The following is an 18,877-nucleotide window of genomic DNA, read 5'->3' as shown; positions in this document are numbered from 1 at the left end:
GTGTGTATGTTGGACATGTTGTCTCTTCCTGGGTAAATGAAATGAATGAAAAGGACAAACCTAACAGGACAGAATAAGACAGAAAAGTTTCTGTGCAGATGTTTCTACTGTAACTAAATATAAACTGTTTGTTCTCAGGATGAGCTGCAGGCCAACCTGACCTATGCTACTGTTAGCCACTCCAAACCCTCTGAGAAGATAAAAGTAAGAGACCCAGGGAGCTTTGCAATCTTATAATTGTCCCATTTTAAATTTGTTTGATTTCCTAAAACCAATGAATGAAACAAATCCAACCTGCAGGTAGAAACTGACTGAATTCATCTGTTAAATGTATTATAGTATAATTACAGTTTATCTGTGACAAAGTTTCAATCTTTGCATATCGAAATATAAGGAGTGTTTCAATATGGCCGCTCCTTGCATCAGCAGTAATAAACTGGTGAAAACACATTTAGACACACTTGTACAAATGAGACTAAAATTAATGCTACATGAAGCTCCTGTAACTCTAAACTGGAAACATTTAAGTTGAGTTTTGCTTATGGAAAAACTTTAAGCGATGTTTGTAAGAGGTGCTTTGCAGAACGGTTACTTGGTGCCAGGTTCTAATTCCAACTTCACGTTAAATGGTTCACAGGATTACACCATCTATCATTCCTCTCCGCTCTTCCTGGTTCTGTCGGCCCAGAGTAAATGAAAACAATCCATGTTTATGTCCAATGACGTTAACCTCGTCTGACTGGTTCCCTGTAGTTTCTTTGAACGATTTGAGACGCCAACTAAGTAACTTTGTTGGGAGGAAATCTGTTTTCCCACAGTAATAGTAACATGGACGCTGGACAAAAGATGAAAGAAACTGAAAATAAAAACAAAGTCCTTACTGTGAGAACAAACAACTGAAATAAAAATACACTACATAACTAAATAAATCTTTTAAAGAGAATAAAAAGAGTGAGAGTATTTTAATGTGTCATGTTGAGTTTTAACAACCAAATATCTACAAGTGAAAAGTCTTTCATATGGAATTGAAACGGTTTGTGGTTTTTGTGCTGCAGGTCCAACCGGATGATGAAACTGTGACTTATTCTGCTGTGAGGACTAAAAAACAGACGAAGGCGGACATCGACCCCAGCGACGTCTACAGCTGCCTCACTGAGCCAAAATGAGGAAACAGGAAGTGAGACGTTTAATAAACCGCCTTACAGGAAGTGGGCTGCTGGGTTTAGGTTTCAGCAATACCAAAGATTTATTTACATCATGCTTTGGACGTTTTCTGTTGTTTTTAAGTGATCATAAAGATTTCTTTGCAGAAATGTACCGTGACTGAGTTATATGGTAAAGTTTTGTTATGTTTGTAAAATATGTGGACTGTAAATCCTGAACTAAAGAGAAGCAGCATGAATATGTAGTAACTGATGCATGAAGACCCACAAGCAGAAGTGCAAATATTCAAAGGAAATGTTGATTTGGTGTTGGATTAAATCCACCTTTATTCTGTAAGATACAACTTTCAAAATGCAAAAAACTCATCTGGAGACTTTTAGCCAGTTTATGCTTTAAGGTTTTGAACAAACCGAAGTTTTATTTTCTGTTCTGCTCATTTTCACATCTTTCTGGATTTATCTAAAATGCTTTTTATTATTTAGCTCTCCTGAGTTTATACAGCAGATTGTTTTGAACCCTCTAAGTTTCCATGTTTCAGCTGCTCTAACTTCTCATCCCTTTCAGAGTCCAGTTTAATGATCCTGGTTCTGATCAGAGATCAGTGTGGAAATGAGACAGTCAGACTGTCTGTCTCCCTCTGAACTGTTGTTCATTTTTATAAGCAGCTAAAAGCTCATTTTTAAACCAGATATTCACTTATTTTTCTGTATTGTTTTGAGCAATAATGTAAAACCTATTTTGAAAATGCTATTATGTATGAAAACTGAAAATAAAACATTTTTTAGTTACATTTTGCTTTACAACTCCTTGATTTTAATCTTGCTGAAAGTCTCATTGACTCTGTAAACTCCTTTTCTTTTTTGTGATTAGAGCCATTATGGTGCATTTCTATGTAACAGTAACTATAAACATTGTAAACCTGACTTTGTCCACTTCAGCCATTAACGAACAGCAGAACATTTTAGCACAGCAGGTTTCTTGTCGTATCAAATTATCATTTTGCTGCCCCCTAGTGGTAAAACTAAAATATATCAGCTACACATTCTTTGTCAGTAAATCGTTTCATATTCATGTTAAATAAGTAGATATTTACAAACGTATAATTGTAATTCTGTATTAAGAGTAACAGTTTTATTCCTCCAGTATTTTTTCATTGTTTGGAGGTTTTGACTGAGGCAGTGGTGAAGCTGCCTGCACTCTGATGTCCTGCAGTTTTGAACGCATCATTTGAACGGAAACGCCTTTCTGATCAGACTGACGTCAGCTGTGTGGCTTTGATGACGTGTTAAGATTCAAACATGTCAGACTTTACTATCGTGTAGTTTTATCTTTCTAACATAATTTCAAAACAGAAATGAATGGTTTGCTGATGTGTAGAAAAATATCATGGAACCACTGATATTTGGTTGTGGTTCTCTGGTTTATTCGCTACATTAAAGGACATCTGTGTGTGAAAGTTGTTTACTCACTACACATATTTACTATGTTACTGTAGGACGATGTAAATGTGTATTTTATTCTCCAGAATATTTTTTGTTTGTATCTAAATGTGTTTTTTATCTGGTTCCTCATTTTGCTGATGTTGCAAATCCAACAGCAGGTTTGTGTTTAAAGTTAAACAGATTCATATCAGAAAGACTTCAGATCTGTAAGAACAAAAAGTAGTTATTATTTTTAAATTCTGTAGCACTTTTCTGTGGTAGCCATCATGCACTGAATGAAAACTAAAAACATCAGGACAATAACAAAAACAGCTGATTTCTGAGCATCAAAAATATCAAACTGAGGTCACATGGAAAAAATGATGAGTCATTGTTTTTCAGTCAACAGATAATTTCGTAACATCTTAATCTGTCTGCAGGTTTGTGTTTCCATTTTTCATCCCATCTCTGAACAGCTTCCCTTTGTGGTCTGAGTTCATCATCGTTTTCTACCAGCAGGTAAACATTTTGAATTCTGCTGTTTGTTTTGATCTTTTCCACAGAAACTCGACCACAAAGAGGAAATAGATGCACTTCTACTTTTATGTGGCTTTAAAAGGGAGGCTTGTGAGAGGAAGTCAGACGAACAATGTCTCTCCTTGGAGCTCTGTTCATTTTTGTGCTTCAGTTTGAAGGTAAATGGCTTTTTATTATTACTTTAAGTTGTAGTTTATGGAAATAGTTTGACATGCATTGGAGTTTAAAAACAAGTTATTGTGTTTAATGGTCACTACTGACAAAGAGCGAACACAAACAAAACCCATAACAGAAGCTGCTTTCAACTGTATTGCAATAATTCTGGACTTTGCAAAGATGAGAGCAGAATTTCTAACAGAAAACATGAAAACATGCAGGATTAACAACAAACATGCACTGCAGGGTTACAGTAAAATGAGCACTGAAAGTATAATTTTAAATAAACACTTTCAAAACGTCAGAGGGAAACAAATGACCTCGAGCTGTTAAGCTGCTGAGTGATTCTCTTAAAACAGCTATTTGAGAGCTGAAACAGCGAGACTTCCCATCAGCTCCCATTTCATATTTCTGATTAAGCATCTGCAAATATTAGTCTGAATAGTCCTTTAAAACTTTTATTTTTTTTACAGCAAGTGTCTGTGGTATATCTAGAGCGGAGATCTACCATCCACTTGGGGAAGACGTAGTTTTGTTGTGTCGACTTCCTCAATCTGACCCACATGTTGGGGTTAAATGGCATCATGATGGAGAAACTCTTGTGTCGAACGGGACGATGATGGATGCTTCGTCTCGAGGAGGAAGGCTGAGCGTGAACATTTACGGATCTCTGATCATCAAGAAAGTTACGGCTTCAGATGCTGGAGTCTACACATGTCAGTTTCCAAACTCCATCAACGTTTTGGACAATGTGCTGTGTCTTTTGTCCAGTGAGTATTTGATCACCTGCACTTCAATCATTAGTCACTCCTGTAAATCCATAACTCCATTTCATATGAACCCACTCCGCCATTTTATCCCATCATATTCTGAACCATAAATAAACCCATATAAAAGCCGATAGGTAAAAGATACAATGAGGATTAACAAGAATGAGTTTGATTCTTGAGCTTTCTGCCACCTTGAGTGAGTCAAAGATCATCTTTAAATGTTTGTGGCGATAAGGTCGCCTGTTTGTACTAACAGGACAGAAATCAAAGGAAAACCTGAGTGACGTTGGCGCCTCACCTTCTGAAAATGTCTGTCGGTCAACTCGACTACATTTATGCTGGTTTATGCAGCAAAATATTTTGTTTGTGCTGCTTTGGCTTTGAAGATATTAAAAGGTTAAAGGTCAAAAGACCAACCAGTCTCCCCACTTTATGAAATCAAACATTGTGCTACATTTGTGCAGCAAAAACTTTCTTTTATATTGTTTTTTTTTTTTAAGACATTAGGAAATGTTTCCTGAGGTCATGAAAGGTCAACCAGTTCTCCCACCTTCTTCAAGTTACACAAAGTTAGTGTTGGTCAACTTGACTACATTTATGCAGCAACATTTTTTTGTTTGTTCTGATCTGGCTTTCAAGATATTATGACTTTTAAATGAAAGTTGTACTAACTGGCGCCCGGTGAACTCGACTAGGTTTACGCTGGTTTGTGCAGCTATTATTTCAAAGATATTCATAAAAATGTTCTCCAAGGGTCATCAGAGGTCAACTCCTCCCCATCCCCACACACATTTGAAAATAAATCAATTTGGTGTCAATCACCTCGACTAAGTTTGTGCCGGTCAGTAAAGGTTTGTGTTTGCACACCTTTCATCCACGGTGCAGAACCTGAGGAACTTCCTGCTTCAGGTTCCCCACACTGCTGTTTTATCCTCCACTTTGCTTTATGGAGAGACGGCTCAGTTTATGCAGGCAGCCTCATTTATGCACTACAATGTTTCAACAACAAAGCTTGTGTACAAACAAGAGGTCTCACTCTGTCTCAAACTTTAGTTTTGCGTCTGGTGACTCAAAGCAGTAAGAGTTTCCAGAAATTTAGCTCAAAAGTGGAGATACTTCATAGAATTAGTAGTCAAGTGACAATAAAAGGTAAAACTACTTGCAAAACCTTTTTTTCTAAAATGTTGTCAAGTCCATGTAACTGAATAAATGTAACTAATTACTATCCAGCCATTCAAAGAGTCTTAAAATGTTTCTCTCTCCTTGTTTCAGTCTCTCCATCTCCACCAGATTCTGAGTGTAAAAAGAACAAAATTATGGATTTAAACTGCTCTCTGATTTGCAACGCCTTCTCATGTCGAGAGGGCAGCTTTGTCTGGCTGAATGAAACTGGACATGTGTTACAAGAAAAGAAAGATGGTCAGAACTTGGATGCAGGCTGCAGTTCAGTTCTCACTGTGAACCGTCTGATGGGAAACTACCGCAGATACGGCTGTCGGTTTGTTCAGAAAGACCGGGTCAAAGCAGAGCTTCACTACACGCCTGTCTTCTCAGGTAAATGATCGTTGTTCTTCATTTGTAAGAAATGCTGCGTATGTCAATATTTAAAATGTGTCAGATTAGTTTGAATTCGTGTCAGAAACCCAGAAGAAGCGACATTAAAACATGTTGTTCAGATTCCACAGACTGGCCCGTTCTGAGCTCCGTCCTGCTGATTCTGCGCGTCGCAGGACTGATCCTGATGATCTGTGTTGTTGTTGTTGTTTACATCAGAACCAGAGGTGAAAAACTTTACAGACTCATTACAACATGCATCAGAAAATATGAAATCAAAATGATATCTGCCCTCTTCCAGGAAGCAAGAAGCCACCGAAGGACATCAATGTGAGTAAAAAAAAGACTTTTGACTTGATCTTTTTTTTTCACCTTGTTGCCATGGAAACTTATTTATTTTGACAGCTGTGGTCTGACAACTTAATATTTATTCCTCTGAGCTTTTTTTGCAGGAAATACAAATAATTTCCTAATAATTTCTTAATAAGATCAATAACTGGTTCAGTGGTTATAATCTAGTCGGTACCACTTACTGTGCATATTTGGGTCAAACATTTCTAGATCTCTTTGAACCAAAAATAATAATAATACCCTGTGAATAAATTAAAAATGTGTCTTTTAAAATGCCAAAACATTATTTCTGTTTTTATTCAGTGAGATTTCTTTCTTTTATCTCAGGTTCATTTTGTCTGCAGAGACGGCTCTCTGAGCTATGAAAATATTGGAGTCTGTTCTTCTACTGTCAGTCACTGAACTTCACCACAACAAGCTTTACATATCAGCTTTGACTATTTTAAGTTTTTATTGCTGTATTACTATTTAAATGTTACAAAGCTAATAAATCATAGGAGGATCAGGTGAAGAGACAGAAGTCCTGAGTAAAAATGTTTGTTTCAGTCTAAATGTTGTGGGGAAACTGCAGGACAGGAAGTAGAGGAAGAATAAAGTGAATGTTGATCTACATTAGCAGTAAAAAACTCTGAAAACGTTTCTGTGTACTGGAGCTTGTGCATGAAAGTGAAAGGTTTATTTTATTTATCATGTCATTGTGTTTTTTCCTTCTTACATTTTTAACACTTCTTTGTTTAATGTGATGCTTTTTAACGTGTCCTATCTCTGTTGTCTTGTTTTCATGTAAAAAAACAACTTTAATTTACTGTATGCATGTATGATACAACTAATAAACTTCCAATATCTTTAAATACCTGCTTATTAATGGCTTACAAATATTTCATAGCTTAGTTATGCATTTACTATTTTTAATTATGTCTTATTGTAAAAAGTCTTAAAGTGGCACCAAAAAAGATTTTTAATATTTTTTTCTATTAGTCATTACTAATTATTCTTGAAATACTGACTTTCCTCTGCATGGCATGCATCAAACTCGAGGCCCGTGGGCCACATATGGCCCGCCACAAGATTTCATGTGGCCCTTAAACCTGTAGAAAAAGAATCTTTAAGTTAATATTGTATGTATATATCAATCAATCAATCAACTTTATTTAAAGACGCAAAAATAGGTCCATAGAGTAAAAGATAAAAAACAAAAAAACAAAAAAGCAAATATACAATAATAAAAAGAAAATTATAAATACAGTAATCACATAACCAAGTCACTGAATTGCCATAAGGCTACATCGCCAGTGAGTCCACATTTTGGACTTACACCTGACTGAACTTCGTGAGATGTCTATTAGTGACAAGATAATGTTGTTTGTGGAGACACATAGCCTCGCCATGAACCTGTACATAAGATGTCGCAACACAGCATGAAAAGTGGAGACCCCGACACCGATAAATGTCTGACTAGCACTGGTCCATCTCGGCATCCTTAGCAGCAGCCTCATTCCGTCATTGTAGGCTACCTTAAGCTTCTGTAGAGTACTTTCCTCCAGAGGTGAGTAGTATACAGTGGGGTACAGAATGCCTTAAAGAGAGCCACTTTGACTGGGACAGAACACATCCGAAACTTACGTAACAGCATGTTAGCTTGTGCATACACTAAACGCCGTTATCTATTGATGTCCATGTCATCGGTTAAATCATCAGTTATATAGTGACCCAGATATTTCACAGCAGTACAAACTCTAAGAACAACACCCGATAAGAAGAAATCTGGAAGTACCAACTTCTGATCCTCCTTGGTCCTTGCAATCATAATATTACTCTTCAGTGCATTGTACTGAATGTCATACTCCTGACCGTAGTTTGAGCAGGTCCTCAGTAGTTGTTGAAGACCAGCAGGACTGAAAATAACTAAATCATCGGCATACATAAGATGGTTAATTATAGTCCCACCAACAACACAGCCTGTCCCACATTGTTGCAACCAATTTGATAAATCATCCATATATACATTAAACAGAAGAGGAGACAAGACACTACCCTGTCTAACCCCATTACTTATTTTAAAAGGGGCTGACACACAATTACCCCATCTTACATACATCAGCTGATGCTTGTACCAAAAAGATAAAATCCTGACAATAGATCCAGGAACCCCTCTGTTATGTAGCTTGTGAAATAACTTGTGCAGGAACGGCTATTTATTAATATTTTAACAGCATTTTAATAGTTTTATAAACGTCCCGCCTCAAACGGCCCATAAACACATCCTTGATCTTGATGTGACCCAAAATGAAAGTGAGTTTGACAACCAGCTTTCCATCAAGTTATCAGAAAACATCTAAAACTCATCAGATTAATTTTGACAGGAAGGAAAAAGACACGAACTCAAACTTTTAAACATGATTAAAATGCAAATATAGTTTGTTTAAAGTTGAGTTTTTTAAAAATAAACCAGCTGATAAATTGACTTGATGAAATATAAAGCACTTCTGTTGGATAACTTGTTTGTTTTCAGTCAGAAAGCAGCACATAAAGGAGCAGTTAATATTTTGATCATTTCCTGTATGAGAGCAAATCTATCTGGAAACTAAAGAAAAGTTTTTTCTAGCACTGAATAAAAATCATCTGTGGTGGACTTGATGTTAAACAGTCTGGATTAAAGCTGAATATACTTGACGATTTTGTCTTTACACTTTTTTTAAATATTGAAACGTTGATCAGTGATTAGTGTCAGAGTTCTGAGAACGTGACAGGAAACAGGAAGCTGATTGCAGTCTCACTTTTTCTTTAAGCTGGATCCTCTTTAGTTTCACTGGAACTGATGCTGCTTAACCCAAAAAGCAAACAGTTAAATATTTTTACAGCACATATTATGCACAATGTTATCCTACACCATATGTTTTTGGACTTTTAGGATAGATTATTGTACAGTTAGTTGGTTTATTGGTTATGATATGTGAGAGTACTTTGGAAAAAGTAAAAAACAAATCTTGGTGCCAAATGAAGTGTTCCTCCAAAAGGAATGGGGAAAAGACGTAAAGGAGGGAAAAAAGTAATTTGTTTGTGGTTCAGCCAAAAATCACCATGACAATCAAATAAATACTGATGAAGATGAGTTGTGGGGGTTGGCTGAACTCATCAGTCAGTCGGTCACAAACAGGAAATAAGAGAAACGTCTTCAGATCACAGAGACGCTGCCCAGCGATCAGCAGCTGTAAGATGGCAGCTCTGGGATTTCTTTTCCTCTTTGTTCTTCAGTTTGAAGGTAAACATATTTTACTCCAAGTGTTTGATTATAATTTTAGATGTCTTCATTCAATTCAGACTTCAAATGTTAAAATTTGGAAGTTTATCAAGTTCAACAATCTGTTTATTTGAAGGAAACTGGTTCTGGCGAACTTTTTTTATGAAGAAACCAGCAAAAGATTTTAATTTTCAATAATGTTGATTTCTTAGCCATATTCTCTCCTGTCTCTACAAATATTGTCAAACTTATTTTAATGTACATCTTTTATTTATTTTTGTTGCAGCGAGCATCAGTGCTATGGCGTTTGGGCATTTCTTCTGTGGACGTGGGGAAGATGTGGCTTTGCCGTGTTCCACTTTTCAATCTGACCCACCTGTCAGGGTTGACTGGAGCTTCGGTGAAGTCACCCTGGTGGAGGACGGGTCACTGGTGGAGGCCGCGTCCCGAGCTGGAAGGCTGAGCGTGAACCATGAAGGATATCTGAACATTAAGAGAGTCAGGCCTTCAGATGCTGGAAACTACCGGTGTTCCTTTAAGAACATCCTTTACGTTAGAGATTTCCGGCTGAGTGTTTTGTCCAGTGAGTATTCAACCACCTAAACCTCAATCATTCTGCTTCTGAGCTTTTAGAACAGATCTTTATCTCCTGTTTCATGCTGCAGATTCCCACAGTCGGGTCAAACTCATAGTCATACCTCCATTAGATACACACACCACCAGTTTGTCCCGTCACATTCTGAAGCATTGCTAGCCATTAATAGTCTATAAAAATAAAATGTGGCAAAGATAACATATTGAAAACACAGTTTCTGACGTCTCAGTTCCAGATATTTATGGAGTTTAGTGGCTGCCTTAAAACTTATGCAGCAACAAAATCTTTTTTGAGGCAGGCATCTTCTTAAACATCCAGTCAGTCTTGGCAGATTGCCGTTTGTACTGAGCCAGGTTCTGGTTCTGCTGGACGTTTCTTCCTGTTAGAGGAGAGTTTTCCTCTCCACTGTCGCTACATGCATGGTCAGTATGAGGGTTGCTTCACTTTCATTTCCTCCTCCTGGCTGCATTATGCAGATTCGGTTTAGTCCTCTTCTTATTTTGGTCAGGCAGGAGTTTCATTCTGTGGAGTAAAATGAATAATGCTATAAACTGAGTTTTACTTCTGATGAGACTCAATGCTCAGATTCAGGAGCTTTTTGTCATTATGTGAACAGTTTTATATCACAAACATTAAAACAGAAGCTCAGCAGGGACATAAGACCAAAGTTTGTTTTTCTCTCCTTGTTTCAGTCTCTCCATCCCCACCAGATGAGTGTAAAGAGGATCAAATCGTGGATTTAAGCTGCTCTCTAAGCACCGACAGCTTCTCGTCTCTAGGGGACAGAATTGTCTGGCTGAATGAAACTGGAAATGTCCTGCAGGCAAACAGAGTCGGGCTGAAAGGAAAGGTTTCAGTCCTCACTGTGAAATGTCCGATGGGAAACTACAGAAGATACACCTGCCAGTTTGTTCAGAAAAACGATGTCAAAGCAGAGGTTCACTACACCTCTGTCTTCTCAGGTTAGTGACACATATTCATCATTTTCCATGTATGAACTGCACTGCTGGAAACATCAACCAAAGCTTTCATTTGCAAAATGAGTGAAGATTGGATTTATTTAGATTTGATGTCACAAACGTCTGAAAATGGGACAAAAAACAGGATGTCTGATTTTCAGCGTTGATTTGATTTCTTTATTTGTTTATTTATTTACTCATTAAATAATTTATCAACATTTCAAAAGACTTAGAGTTTGACCGAAGCATAAGTTTCTTTGTGTGCTACTCATCAATTTAAACTAAACTGCCTCTCCATAGATATACTAAAAAAGCATTAGAAGTTATTTAAACTCATAGTCCTATTTTATAATATTTTTGTAATAATTTTTTTGGAAATCCATAATGATCTGCACACTCATAAGTCACATTTGCATCATTCCACAATTTAGTTGACAGCAGACATTTTGAGCTTTTTTTAGCTTGTTTTGTAAACATGCCAATCATGTTTTCATCCATTTAAAGTAAAAAATATTAATACCTCAGCAGGTAGTAAGCTTATTTTTCTTCTAAACATTATTTGCAATATTTTAAAATCAACATTTCATTGCAGCTGATTTAAAAAACTGGATTTGTATGTTAGTAACCATGGTAACCAGCCTTATTGATGACATGCATCACTCGTTTTTGTAAAAGAACTATATTAACTATAATATACTTCCTCACAGTAGCATGTGTAGAGAAGTTTAAATGAACAATAAACTATATCTAAAGCCTTATAATTTTATATGTTTTTACACTTATACATTATTGTCTTTGCAATCTTATCCTGTTGATATGTTGTCTCCTCCACAGTCTCCATATTAATATAGTTGATAATCTTACCACAGAAGAAGAAGACTGCAGTTTGAGAGAATTGGCAAAATAAAGTTTATATGAAGCAAACTCTCTCCTGTCTCTACAAATATTAGGATGTGAATAATCATGTTTGTTTTTTTTTTTGTTTTTTTGCAGACAACGTCGGTTTTAAAGTGGATGATGTGTCCTTTCATGGACGTGGGGAAGACGTTGTCCTGTCTTGTCCGCTCTTTCAGCCCGACCCGCATGTCGGGGTTAACTGGAGCCGCGGCAGAAATCCTCTGTCTCTGGTGGAGAACGGGACAGTGATGGAGGCGTCGTCTCCGTCTGGACGGCTGAGCGTGAGCAGGGAAGGGTCTGTTGTCCTCAGAAAGGTCACGACCTCAGATGCTGGTCACTACAGATGTTGGTTCCAGAACCACATTGACGTTATGAATACTGTGCTGTGTGTTTTATCCAGTGAGTATTTTAACTTGTTTTTCTGCTTCTTAATTGACTGAACTTAGCAGCAAAACATTCTTATTTACAGCTCAGATGAACATTATATCAGTTTTTACAGGAAGTTCTGTTTAGCAAAACGATGCTCACCAGATCGTCACTCTGAAGGTTCAAAGAGTGAAACAAAAAAAGGTTAACGTTGGTCTAAAAATAATCAGTGAAGTCAAGCAAATACTTCAATCAATGCATTTATGAGCATTTAGAAGTTTTGCTTCAGAAAAAGTTTACGTAAATGCCAAACCTGTCATGAACATGTTTAATACACCCATAGATCCATCTTAATCTTAACTCTACTGCCACATTTAATACCTGCAACGTTTCTAGAGGGCTTAATGTTTCCTTTTTTATATTGAGTTTCAGTATTGATCCAGAGCAGCTTTACTTTTTACTTCTGCTAACACACTGAGACTTTTTGGCAGTTTAATAGTGTAATTATTAGAATTTAGTTTCTACTGCAGTCAAAAGAAAAATAACAACTCTAAGATTTTTTTATGTTTTAAACATTATTTTAATGTGAAGAAAAGTCACACCAGTCCTTTTCCTTTTAGTCTCAGCACTAAACCTTGTGAGCCATTTGTCATTGAAGAGTAAAAAAAATCACGTGTTGAAGCAAAAATTCAGCAGGAAAATGAGATAAATGTTTGTTTTCCTCTCCTTGTTTCAGTCTCTCCATCTCCACCAGATGCTGAGTGTAAAAATTATCAAATCGTGGATTTAAGCTGCTCTCTGATGTGCATCGACCTCAGCTCATGCCCAGAGGGCAGCATCGTCTGGCTGAATGAAACCGGGAATGTGCTGCAGGAGAAAAAGGTCGGCTTGGAGGGAGACACAGGCTGCGTTTCTGTCCTCACTGTGAACCGTCTGATGGGAAACTACAGGAGGTACAGCTGTCGGTTTGTCCGGCAAGACCAGGTCAAGATGGAGGTTCACTACACGCCTGTCTTCTCAGGTAAATACTAGAAGACATGATTTATTTAAATTCGTGTCAGAAACCCAGATGAAGCGACATTAAAACATGATGTTCAGATTCCACAGACTGGCCCGTTCTGAGCTCCATCCTGCTGATTCTGCGCGTCGCAGGACTGATCCTGATGATCTGTGCTGTTGTTGTTGTTTACATCAGAACCAGAGGTGAAAAACTTTACAGACTCATAACAACATGCATCAGAAAATATGAAATCAAAATGATATCTGCCCTCTTCCAGGAAGCAAGAAGCCACCGAAGGACATCAATGTGAGTAAAAACACCAAATACTTTTAATCAGGCCTGCCTGATTAAAGAAATGTGGTTTTGGGGCCGTCTAGTTCTGCTAACACTGTGGACCGGCTGCAATCAGCAGTCCGATCATTAGATCATTAACACTCCTGCTATAAACTATTGGATTTCTGGCTGTTTACATTATATACATATATAATAGGACACATTTATTGGCCAACTGATTAATCGACCAGTTGATTTCTGGGCGCCGATTTCCTTAATTTTGTGGGATCATGATTGGCCGATACTTACACATGAAGCCCATCTTATCCTCTGATCTTCATCACCAAAGGTTTATAAATCAGCCTCTGTCCTCTTCTGCTCTGCAGTGAGAGGTTTGACTGACAGACCAACCAGGTTAGGTCTGCATGTTTACAGTTAACAATATTCACCCACTGCTGCAACTCAGTGACTTTCTTGCTACATTTAGCAACATTTCAGACAAATAAATTTTATATCAGCCAAAATCAAAATCAGCAGCTCAGCTTTTTAAAGATCGGTAACCAGGGATCGGCCAGAAAACTGCAATCGGTGCAGCCCTACACACATATTCATGACATTCTTTGATTAAATAAATTTCTCTTAAGCGTTACTCCAATAGCTAAAAATGTAATTTATACCAGGTGAGTTTTTCTCCCCTGAGAATGTGGACCGGTACCGGTACTGGACTGATTCTGAGCCTTCAAATGATTTTAACAGAAGTTTCACATAACCTAGAATGTTTTAGCCACAAAATGATTATTATACTCAACAGCAAACAACAAATCCCAACTACAGCATAGAGCAGCTCATCCATGTAGCAGCCATGTAGCCTGACGTAAAAACATTTTGCTAGATAATGTCAAACATTGAGAAGTTTTAGTTATTGTTATCAAACGTTATCAAACTCGGCATTTTGAAGCCAAAAATAAATACCTCAGAAATATACAGAGCCACCATCAGAATAAATTAATCTAGAGTTTAAACTCAGTTTCACACAAAGACGCTAGCATAAATGTTTGGCCTCCAGGTCGCTATCAAGCTAATTTTCTACTAGCAGCTTTACTAATCTTTACATTACATCACCAAGGCTCATTAAAACAAACCTTCATCTTGGCTTTTTCTATTCTTCCTCTTTCTTTTCTCCCTCCCTGAAGGATAAGTCCTTTTTTGAGACATTGTTTTGCTAATTTAACTTCTGACCAGAGCTTTGGACGTTTGGATGCTCATTGCAGTTCATATTTTACCGGCGAAGCGTGCAGTACCTACCGCGGCCACCAGGGGGCCCCCAAGAGCAATTATTGTTTTTTTCTTTTTATCAGTAAAATAATTTCTACATACATTATAAAATATATATTATTGTAAAAACAAAACACTGCATAGTGAAATTGTGTTTTTGATATGACAGAAATTACTAAAAAAAATTAAAAAAATCAGCTCCACTGAGAGGGCCCCTTGGTGGCCCCGGGGCCCTCCTTAGTATGATATGCCTTGAGCCGGCCCTGCTTTTAATGCTTAGAAAAACAAAATGGCAGCTGGGAAAATTTAATTCAATGTAATTTTCTTTTTTTTTTACTTGTTGCCATAGCAAGTTATTTATTTTTGATAATTGTGGTTTATGACAGCTTAAGATTTATTCCTTTAAGGTTTTTATTTTTGAAAAGTGTTTTATCACAGTAAAAATAGTTACTTTGTGTATTTGGGTCAAACATTTCCAGACTTTATTGAACCAAAAATACTTTCTTGTGTCTGGAAATAAATTAAAATGTTTCGTTTGTTCAGTTAAAATGCCAGATTATTATTTCTGTTTTTATTTAATGATTTCCTTTTATCTCAGGTTCGTTTTGCTGCAGAGGCGGCTCTCTGAAAACATTGGAGTCTGTTCTTCTCCTGTCAGTCACTGAACTTCGTCACATCAGGCTTTACATATTTTGACTATTTTAAGTTTTTAATGCTGCATTACTTTTTAAATGTCACAAAGCTAATATATCTAGGGTTTTCTTTTTTGTTGTTGTTTTGGACAGAAGAAACTGAGGCAGATGAACCAACCTGTAATCTCTCAGGTCAGGAAACCTGTTAAAACTGATTGTTGTTGGTTGTATGAATGTATAACAGATATATTCATGTTACTGGCGATGAAGACGCCCTGTATTAAATCCAGATATATTAGCATTTAGCTGCTTTGTATTGAATCTTTAATATTAATCAATTCACTTCAGTTTTGCTTCCGTTCAGTTGGAGAAAATTGTGGCACATCCACACATTTATCTATTCAGTGCTTGGATGGGTTCAAAGGTCACCTGGTGACATTATGTAGAGCTGGCAATCGATTGTTAATCTTATCTCCTGCTCTATCCTGAGCTATTGGGAGCATATATAAGAGGGGTCCTCGGATTGGACCTTGGGTTTCCCCACATGCGACTTCTGTCTGCTTTGAAACACAAAAATAAAAACTCCTTCAATGTGGAAGATGGACTGGTTTGTTGAGAGCAGAGCTGAAAGTAGCAAACAGGGGGAAGAACGGTTGCTGCTTTAATTAAACCAGTAACAAAAAGGAAATGACAGAACTGGCTCTTTTAAAGAAACAACAACAAAAACCCAAAAGGCATCATCTAATTTTGTGAAAATTCAGCTCCCAATGTAAAAACAAAACAATGCTTGATATGAAAAAAAATCTAAAAATAATTGTGAGAATTTTTCTTCTTTGACAGTTTATATAACTTTCTGTATCTTGTTGCCATTTTTTCTAGAGAAAGGTCAAAAGGTTGAGTAATTTCAACATAAATTTTCCACTGAGTCATTTTTCTCCATTTTGTCGAAGATCTATATTTACATGCAACTATTGCTCTATTCTATTCCACTCCTCTGACTGTGAGACACCAGAGCTCATTTCTAAAACATTGTGTTGGATTTATATTAAATAAATCGTGTGTTTTAGCATACACATGCACAAAACACGGCAAATAACTCCAAATTTCTAAACAAATCCAGATTTTATACACCAAAAGACAATTTTCCTTTTATAAATCCCAGCTGCACCTCAGTTTGCTACAATTCAACCATAAATGTTCAATGCAAAGAACCTCATGGATGTAGAGGTGCATTTAATGAGAAAAGAGCAAGTGATCCATCTTAAAAACATGGAGTTAATTTGCTTCAAAGAATAAAATTAAGTTTATCCAAGCAGATATGTTACATTTATTAAGTTGCCATGTTAACCAAATACAAATAAAGTAAGTTTGACTAAATTAATCTGATTACATTTAACAAATTAACTCAATTTCTTTTAAGTTGAAGCTCTGTTTTCTTTTTTCAGTGAACATTATCTCCCCATGTTGATCATCTGTGCAGATTAATGAGTCGCTTTACACAATTTTTACACTTTTATTGTTATTCTGATTCAAATTAGTCTGATAAATAAGATGATAAACTGGATGCTGGTTTTGGAGCTGCAGGATGTTGCAACTCATTGGACTTCCTCTTTCAATGGAAGATTCAACAAATTTACATTTTCAGACTTTCTACTACACTGGATGATGAAAAGCAAAATAACATCTTTAGATGGTTGTTCGTGTTTAATGTCTATTATCATAAATTTGTTCTGCAAAACAATCGGTCCATATCCTGTTTAAAAGAAGTTAACGGTATGGAAACCACATGACGTCATGCGTGGTGGGTGTTGCTTTATTCATACTAACTAAAAGAAGGAAGTTACATCGTCTTCACTTGAGGCTGAGAGAGTTGAACAGCGTCCGGCGGCCGCTGGACTGACAGGAAATGGCCAAGCTGGAGATATTTCTGCTCTTTGTGCTGCAGCTTGAAGGTAAATATTTAACTTACATGTTGAATGTTGATTAATAACATTAGAAGGCATTTTCAAAGCCACATCAGTTATATTATAAAATGAAAGTTATATAAATTGGATGTTTCATGTAGAATTAAAATAAAGTACAAAAAATATGAATCAGACTCCACTGCTTTCAGCTGATGTAAGAATAAAAGTTTCAGATTTTGTCTTTTTCTGTTAAAAGGTATCAGTGGAGATGAACCTAATGTCTATCACACAGTTGGAGACGATGTTGTGTTACCTTGTGTTGGTCCATCTTCTTCATCGTGCCGCAGTGTTATATGGCTTTATAACGACATTCTTGACAGTCCGACTAAGTCCAAAGTCTCAGATGGAAAAATTAACCAGCAGTCAGTTAATGCTGCCAGGCTGAGTTTGGACACTGACTGCTCTCTGGTCATAAAGAGCATCATTCCTGAGGATGCTGGACGTTATAGCTGCCGGAGAGGAAACACAGACAGCCTAATGTATCTGAATATTTTATCCAGTAAGTGTTGTTTAGTTACATGTTTTGCTAATTTCAATATAAAATACACCGAGTGTGTGTGGAGAGGCAGGCATCCTGGGATGGCCTGCAGGATGAAGAATCTTCTCAATCTGGGTTTTTGTACTTTATTAAAATCACTACAATACTTTAACATAGTAGTCATGAAGTAAAAAGTGATTAAAAATATCTACTGATATATAATATATATTCTGCCATCTTGTTTCATTTCAGTCTCTCCATCTCCACCAACTGGTGATGCAGCAAAGGATGGAAATATAAATCTACAATGTTCTCTGTGGAAATATTTTATTACCCGTTGTTCAGATAACAGATTCATCTGGATAAATGACGTTGGAGCTGAACTAGTTGGTGAAAATGTCTCTGACCAGAAGACCAGTGAACAGATCCAGTGTGTTTCCTCTCTGACTGTGAAGCCTCTGAATAACAGATACACCTGCCTGTTTTTTGAGGGAAACACAATGAAGATAGAAGCTCACTACACAGTTTTATCTAGAGGTAAGGGACTTTGTGTCTTTAAGTATTAAAGGAATCCAGCTGCATCTACCTGTTTTAGCTGAGCAGATGTCAAGATGTGAACGACTTTAGTGTTTTTAAGCTGACTTGATCTGCAGACGTTCAGCTGCTTCCTCCACTGAGGCTAATATGAACCAGACATGAAACATCTCAGTTTACTGTCTGTTCTATGTGAAGATAAAAACATGTTATGAGTCTGTCTCAGCGTGTTGGAGAGAAGATGCTGATTGGATGAAAATGATCCAATCAGGTTGCTGCTCCGTCTCCTCCTCAGGCCCCCCCGCCTCGTCTCCTCTGAGCTTCATCATGTTGACTCTGAAGATCACAGGACTGATCCTGATGGTTGGACTCACTGTTGGTATCATCAGAACCAGAGGTGAGGAAACTCAGCTACCATGGAGACAATTTACACACTTTAATCACTTTATTCTGTTTTTCACTGCAGGAAGAAAAAAGCCTCAGAAAGACATTAAAGTAAGAGAAACAATCATGATGAATACATTCATAGACCTTTTATATGTAGAGTGGCTGTTAGAAAATAGATGGATGTTCATTTAGTGTCTGTATCAGTTTCATCCAGTTAATCTCTGCTTGTATCTCAGGTTCGTTTTGCTGCTGATGACGACACAGTGAGCTTTGAAAATGATGGAGAACGTTCTGCTGCCGCCGCACTGCACTGAGCTTCATCA

At 37.0% G+C, this 18,877-nt stretch overlaps 4 protein-coding genes across 4 annotated transcripts in view; all 4 read left to right on the top strand.

Annotated features, from left to right (window-relative positions):
• Positions 1 to 1,954, top strand: part of LOC106935870 (uncharacterized) — a 33,950-nt gene extending 31,996 nt beyond the window's left edge. The window contains exons 8-9 of the mRNA XM_015016575.1: positions 139 to 204; positions 1,056 to 1,954. Of these exons, the coding sequence (XP_014872061.1) occupies positions 139 to 204; positions 1,056 to 1,166 (177 nt within the window). The 3' untranslated portion in view covers positions 1,167 to 1,954. The remainder of the gene's footprint in view (positions 1 to 138; positions 205 to 1,055) is intronic.
• A 1,156-nt stretch (positions 1,955 to 3,110) lies between these two features.
• On the top strand, positions 3,111 to 6,563 carry LOC106935875 (uncharacterized). The gene is made up of 6 exons (XM_015016583.1): positions 3,111 to 3,280; positions 3,752 to 4,048; positions 5,321 to 5,602; positions 5,725 to 5,829; positions 5,904 to 5,932; positions 6,281 to 6,563. Exons 1-6 carry the CDS (start codon positions 3,235 to 3,237, stop codon positions 6,353 to 6,355), a joined length of 834 nt encoding a protein of 277 aa, XP_014872069.1. The 5' UTR covers positions 3,111 to 3,234; the 3' UTR covers positions 6,356 to 6,563.
• A 2,931-nt stretch (positions 6,564 to 9,494) lies between these two features.
• Positions 9,495 to 15,499, top strand: LOC106935869 (uncharacterized). Its single transcript, XM_015016574.1, has 7 exons — positions 9,495 to 9,777; positions 10,482 to 10,751; positions 11,742 to 12,044; positions 12,748 to 13,032; positions 13,110 to 13,214; positions 13,289 to 13,317; positions 15,158 to 15,499. Exons 1-7 carry the CDS (start codon positions 9,495 to 9,497, stop codon positions 15,185 to 15,187), a joined length of 1,305 nt encoding a protein of 434 aa, XP_014872060.1. The 3' UTR covers positions 15,188 to 15,499.
• A 918-nt stretch (positions 15,500 to 16,417) lies between these two features.
• Positions 16,418 to 18,877, top strand: part of LOC106935874 (uncharacterized) — a 15,195-nt gene continuing 12,735 nt past the window's right edge. The window contains exons 1-3 of the mRNA XM_015016581.1: positions 16,418 to 17,143; positions 17,352 to 17,654; positions 17,886 to 18,170. Coding sequence (XP_014872067.1) covers positions 17,098 to 17,143; positions 17,352 to 17,654; positions 17,886 to 18,170 — 634 coding nt within the window. The 5' untranslated portion in view covers positions 16,418 to 17,097. The remainder of the gene's footprint in view (positions 17,144 to 17,351; positions 17,655 to 17,885; positions 18,171 to 18,877) is intronic.

This window comes from Poecilia latipinna, unplaced genomic scaffold (assembly GCF_001443285.1).
Source record: "Poecilia latipinna isolate Pla-1442-1.1 unplaced genomic scaffold, P_latipinna-1.0 Scaffold2038, whole genome shotgun sequence".
Taxonomy (NCBI): domain Eukaryota; kingdom Metazoa; phylum Chordata; class Actinopteri; order Cyprinodontiformes; family Poeciliidae; genus Poecilia; species Poecilia latipinna.
Note: the sequence above shows the minus strand (reverse complement) of the source record. Positions and strands in the feature narration are given on the sequence as shown.

Excerpts from the sequence above, each read along its gene's own strand:
- LOC106935869 (XM_015016574.1), top strand. The coding sequence starts at position 9,495 with ATGGCGTTTGGGCATTTCTTCTGTGGACGTGGGGAAGATGTGGCTTTG. Across the intron at positions 9,778-10,481 it reads CCGGCTGAGTGTTTTGTCCA|TCTCTCCATCCCCACCAGAT; the intron begins GTGAGTATTCAA and ends TCCTTGTTTCAG. Across the intron at positions 10,752-11,741 it reads CTACACCTCTGTCTTCTCAG|ACAACGTCGGTTTTAAAGTG; the intron begins GTTAGTGACACA and ends GTTTTTTTGCAG.
- LOC106935875 (XM_015016583.1), top strand. The coding sequence starts at position 3,235 with ATGTCTCTCCTTGGAGCTCTGTTCATTTTTGTGCTTCAGTTTGAAG. Across the intron at positions 3,281-3,751 it reads TTTTGTGCTTCAGTTTGAAG|CAAGTGTCTGTGGTATATCT; the intron begins GTAAATGGCTTT and ends TTTTTTTTACAG. Across the intron at positions 5,830-5,903 it reads TGTTTACATCAGAACCAGAG|GAAGCAAGAAGCCACCGAAG; the intron begins GTGAAAAACTTT and ends GCCCTCTTCCAG.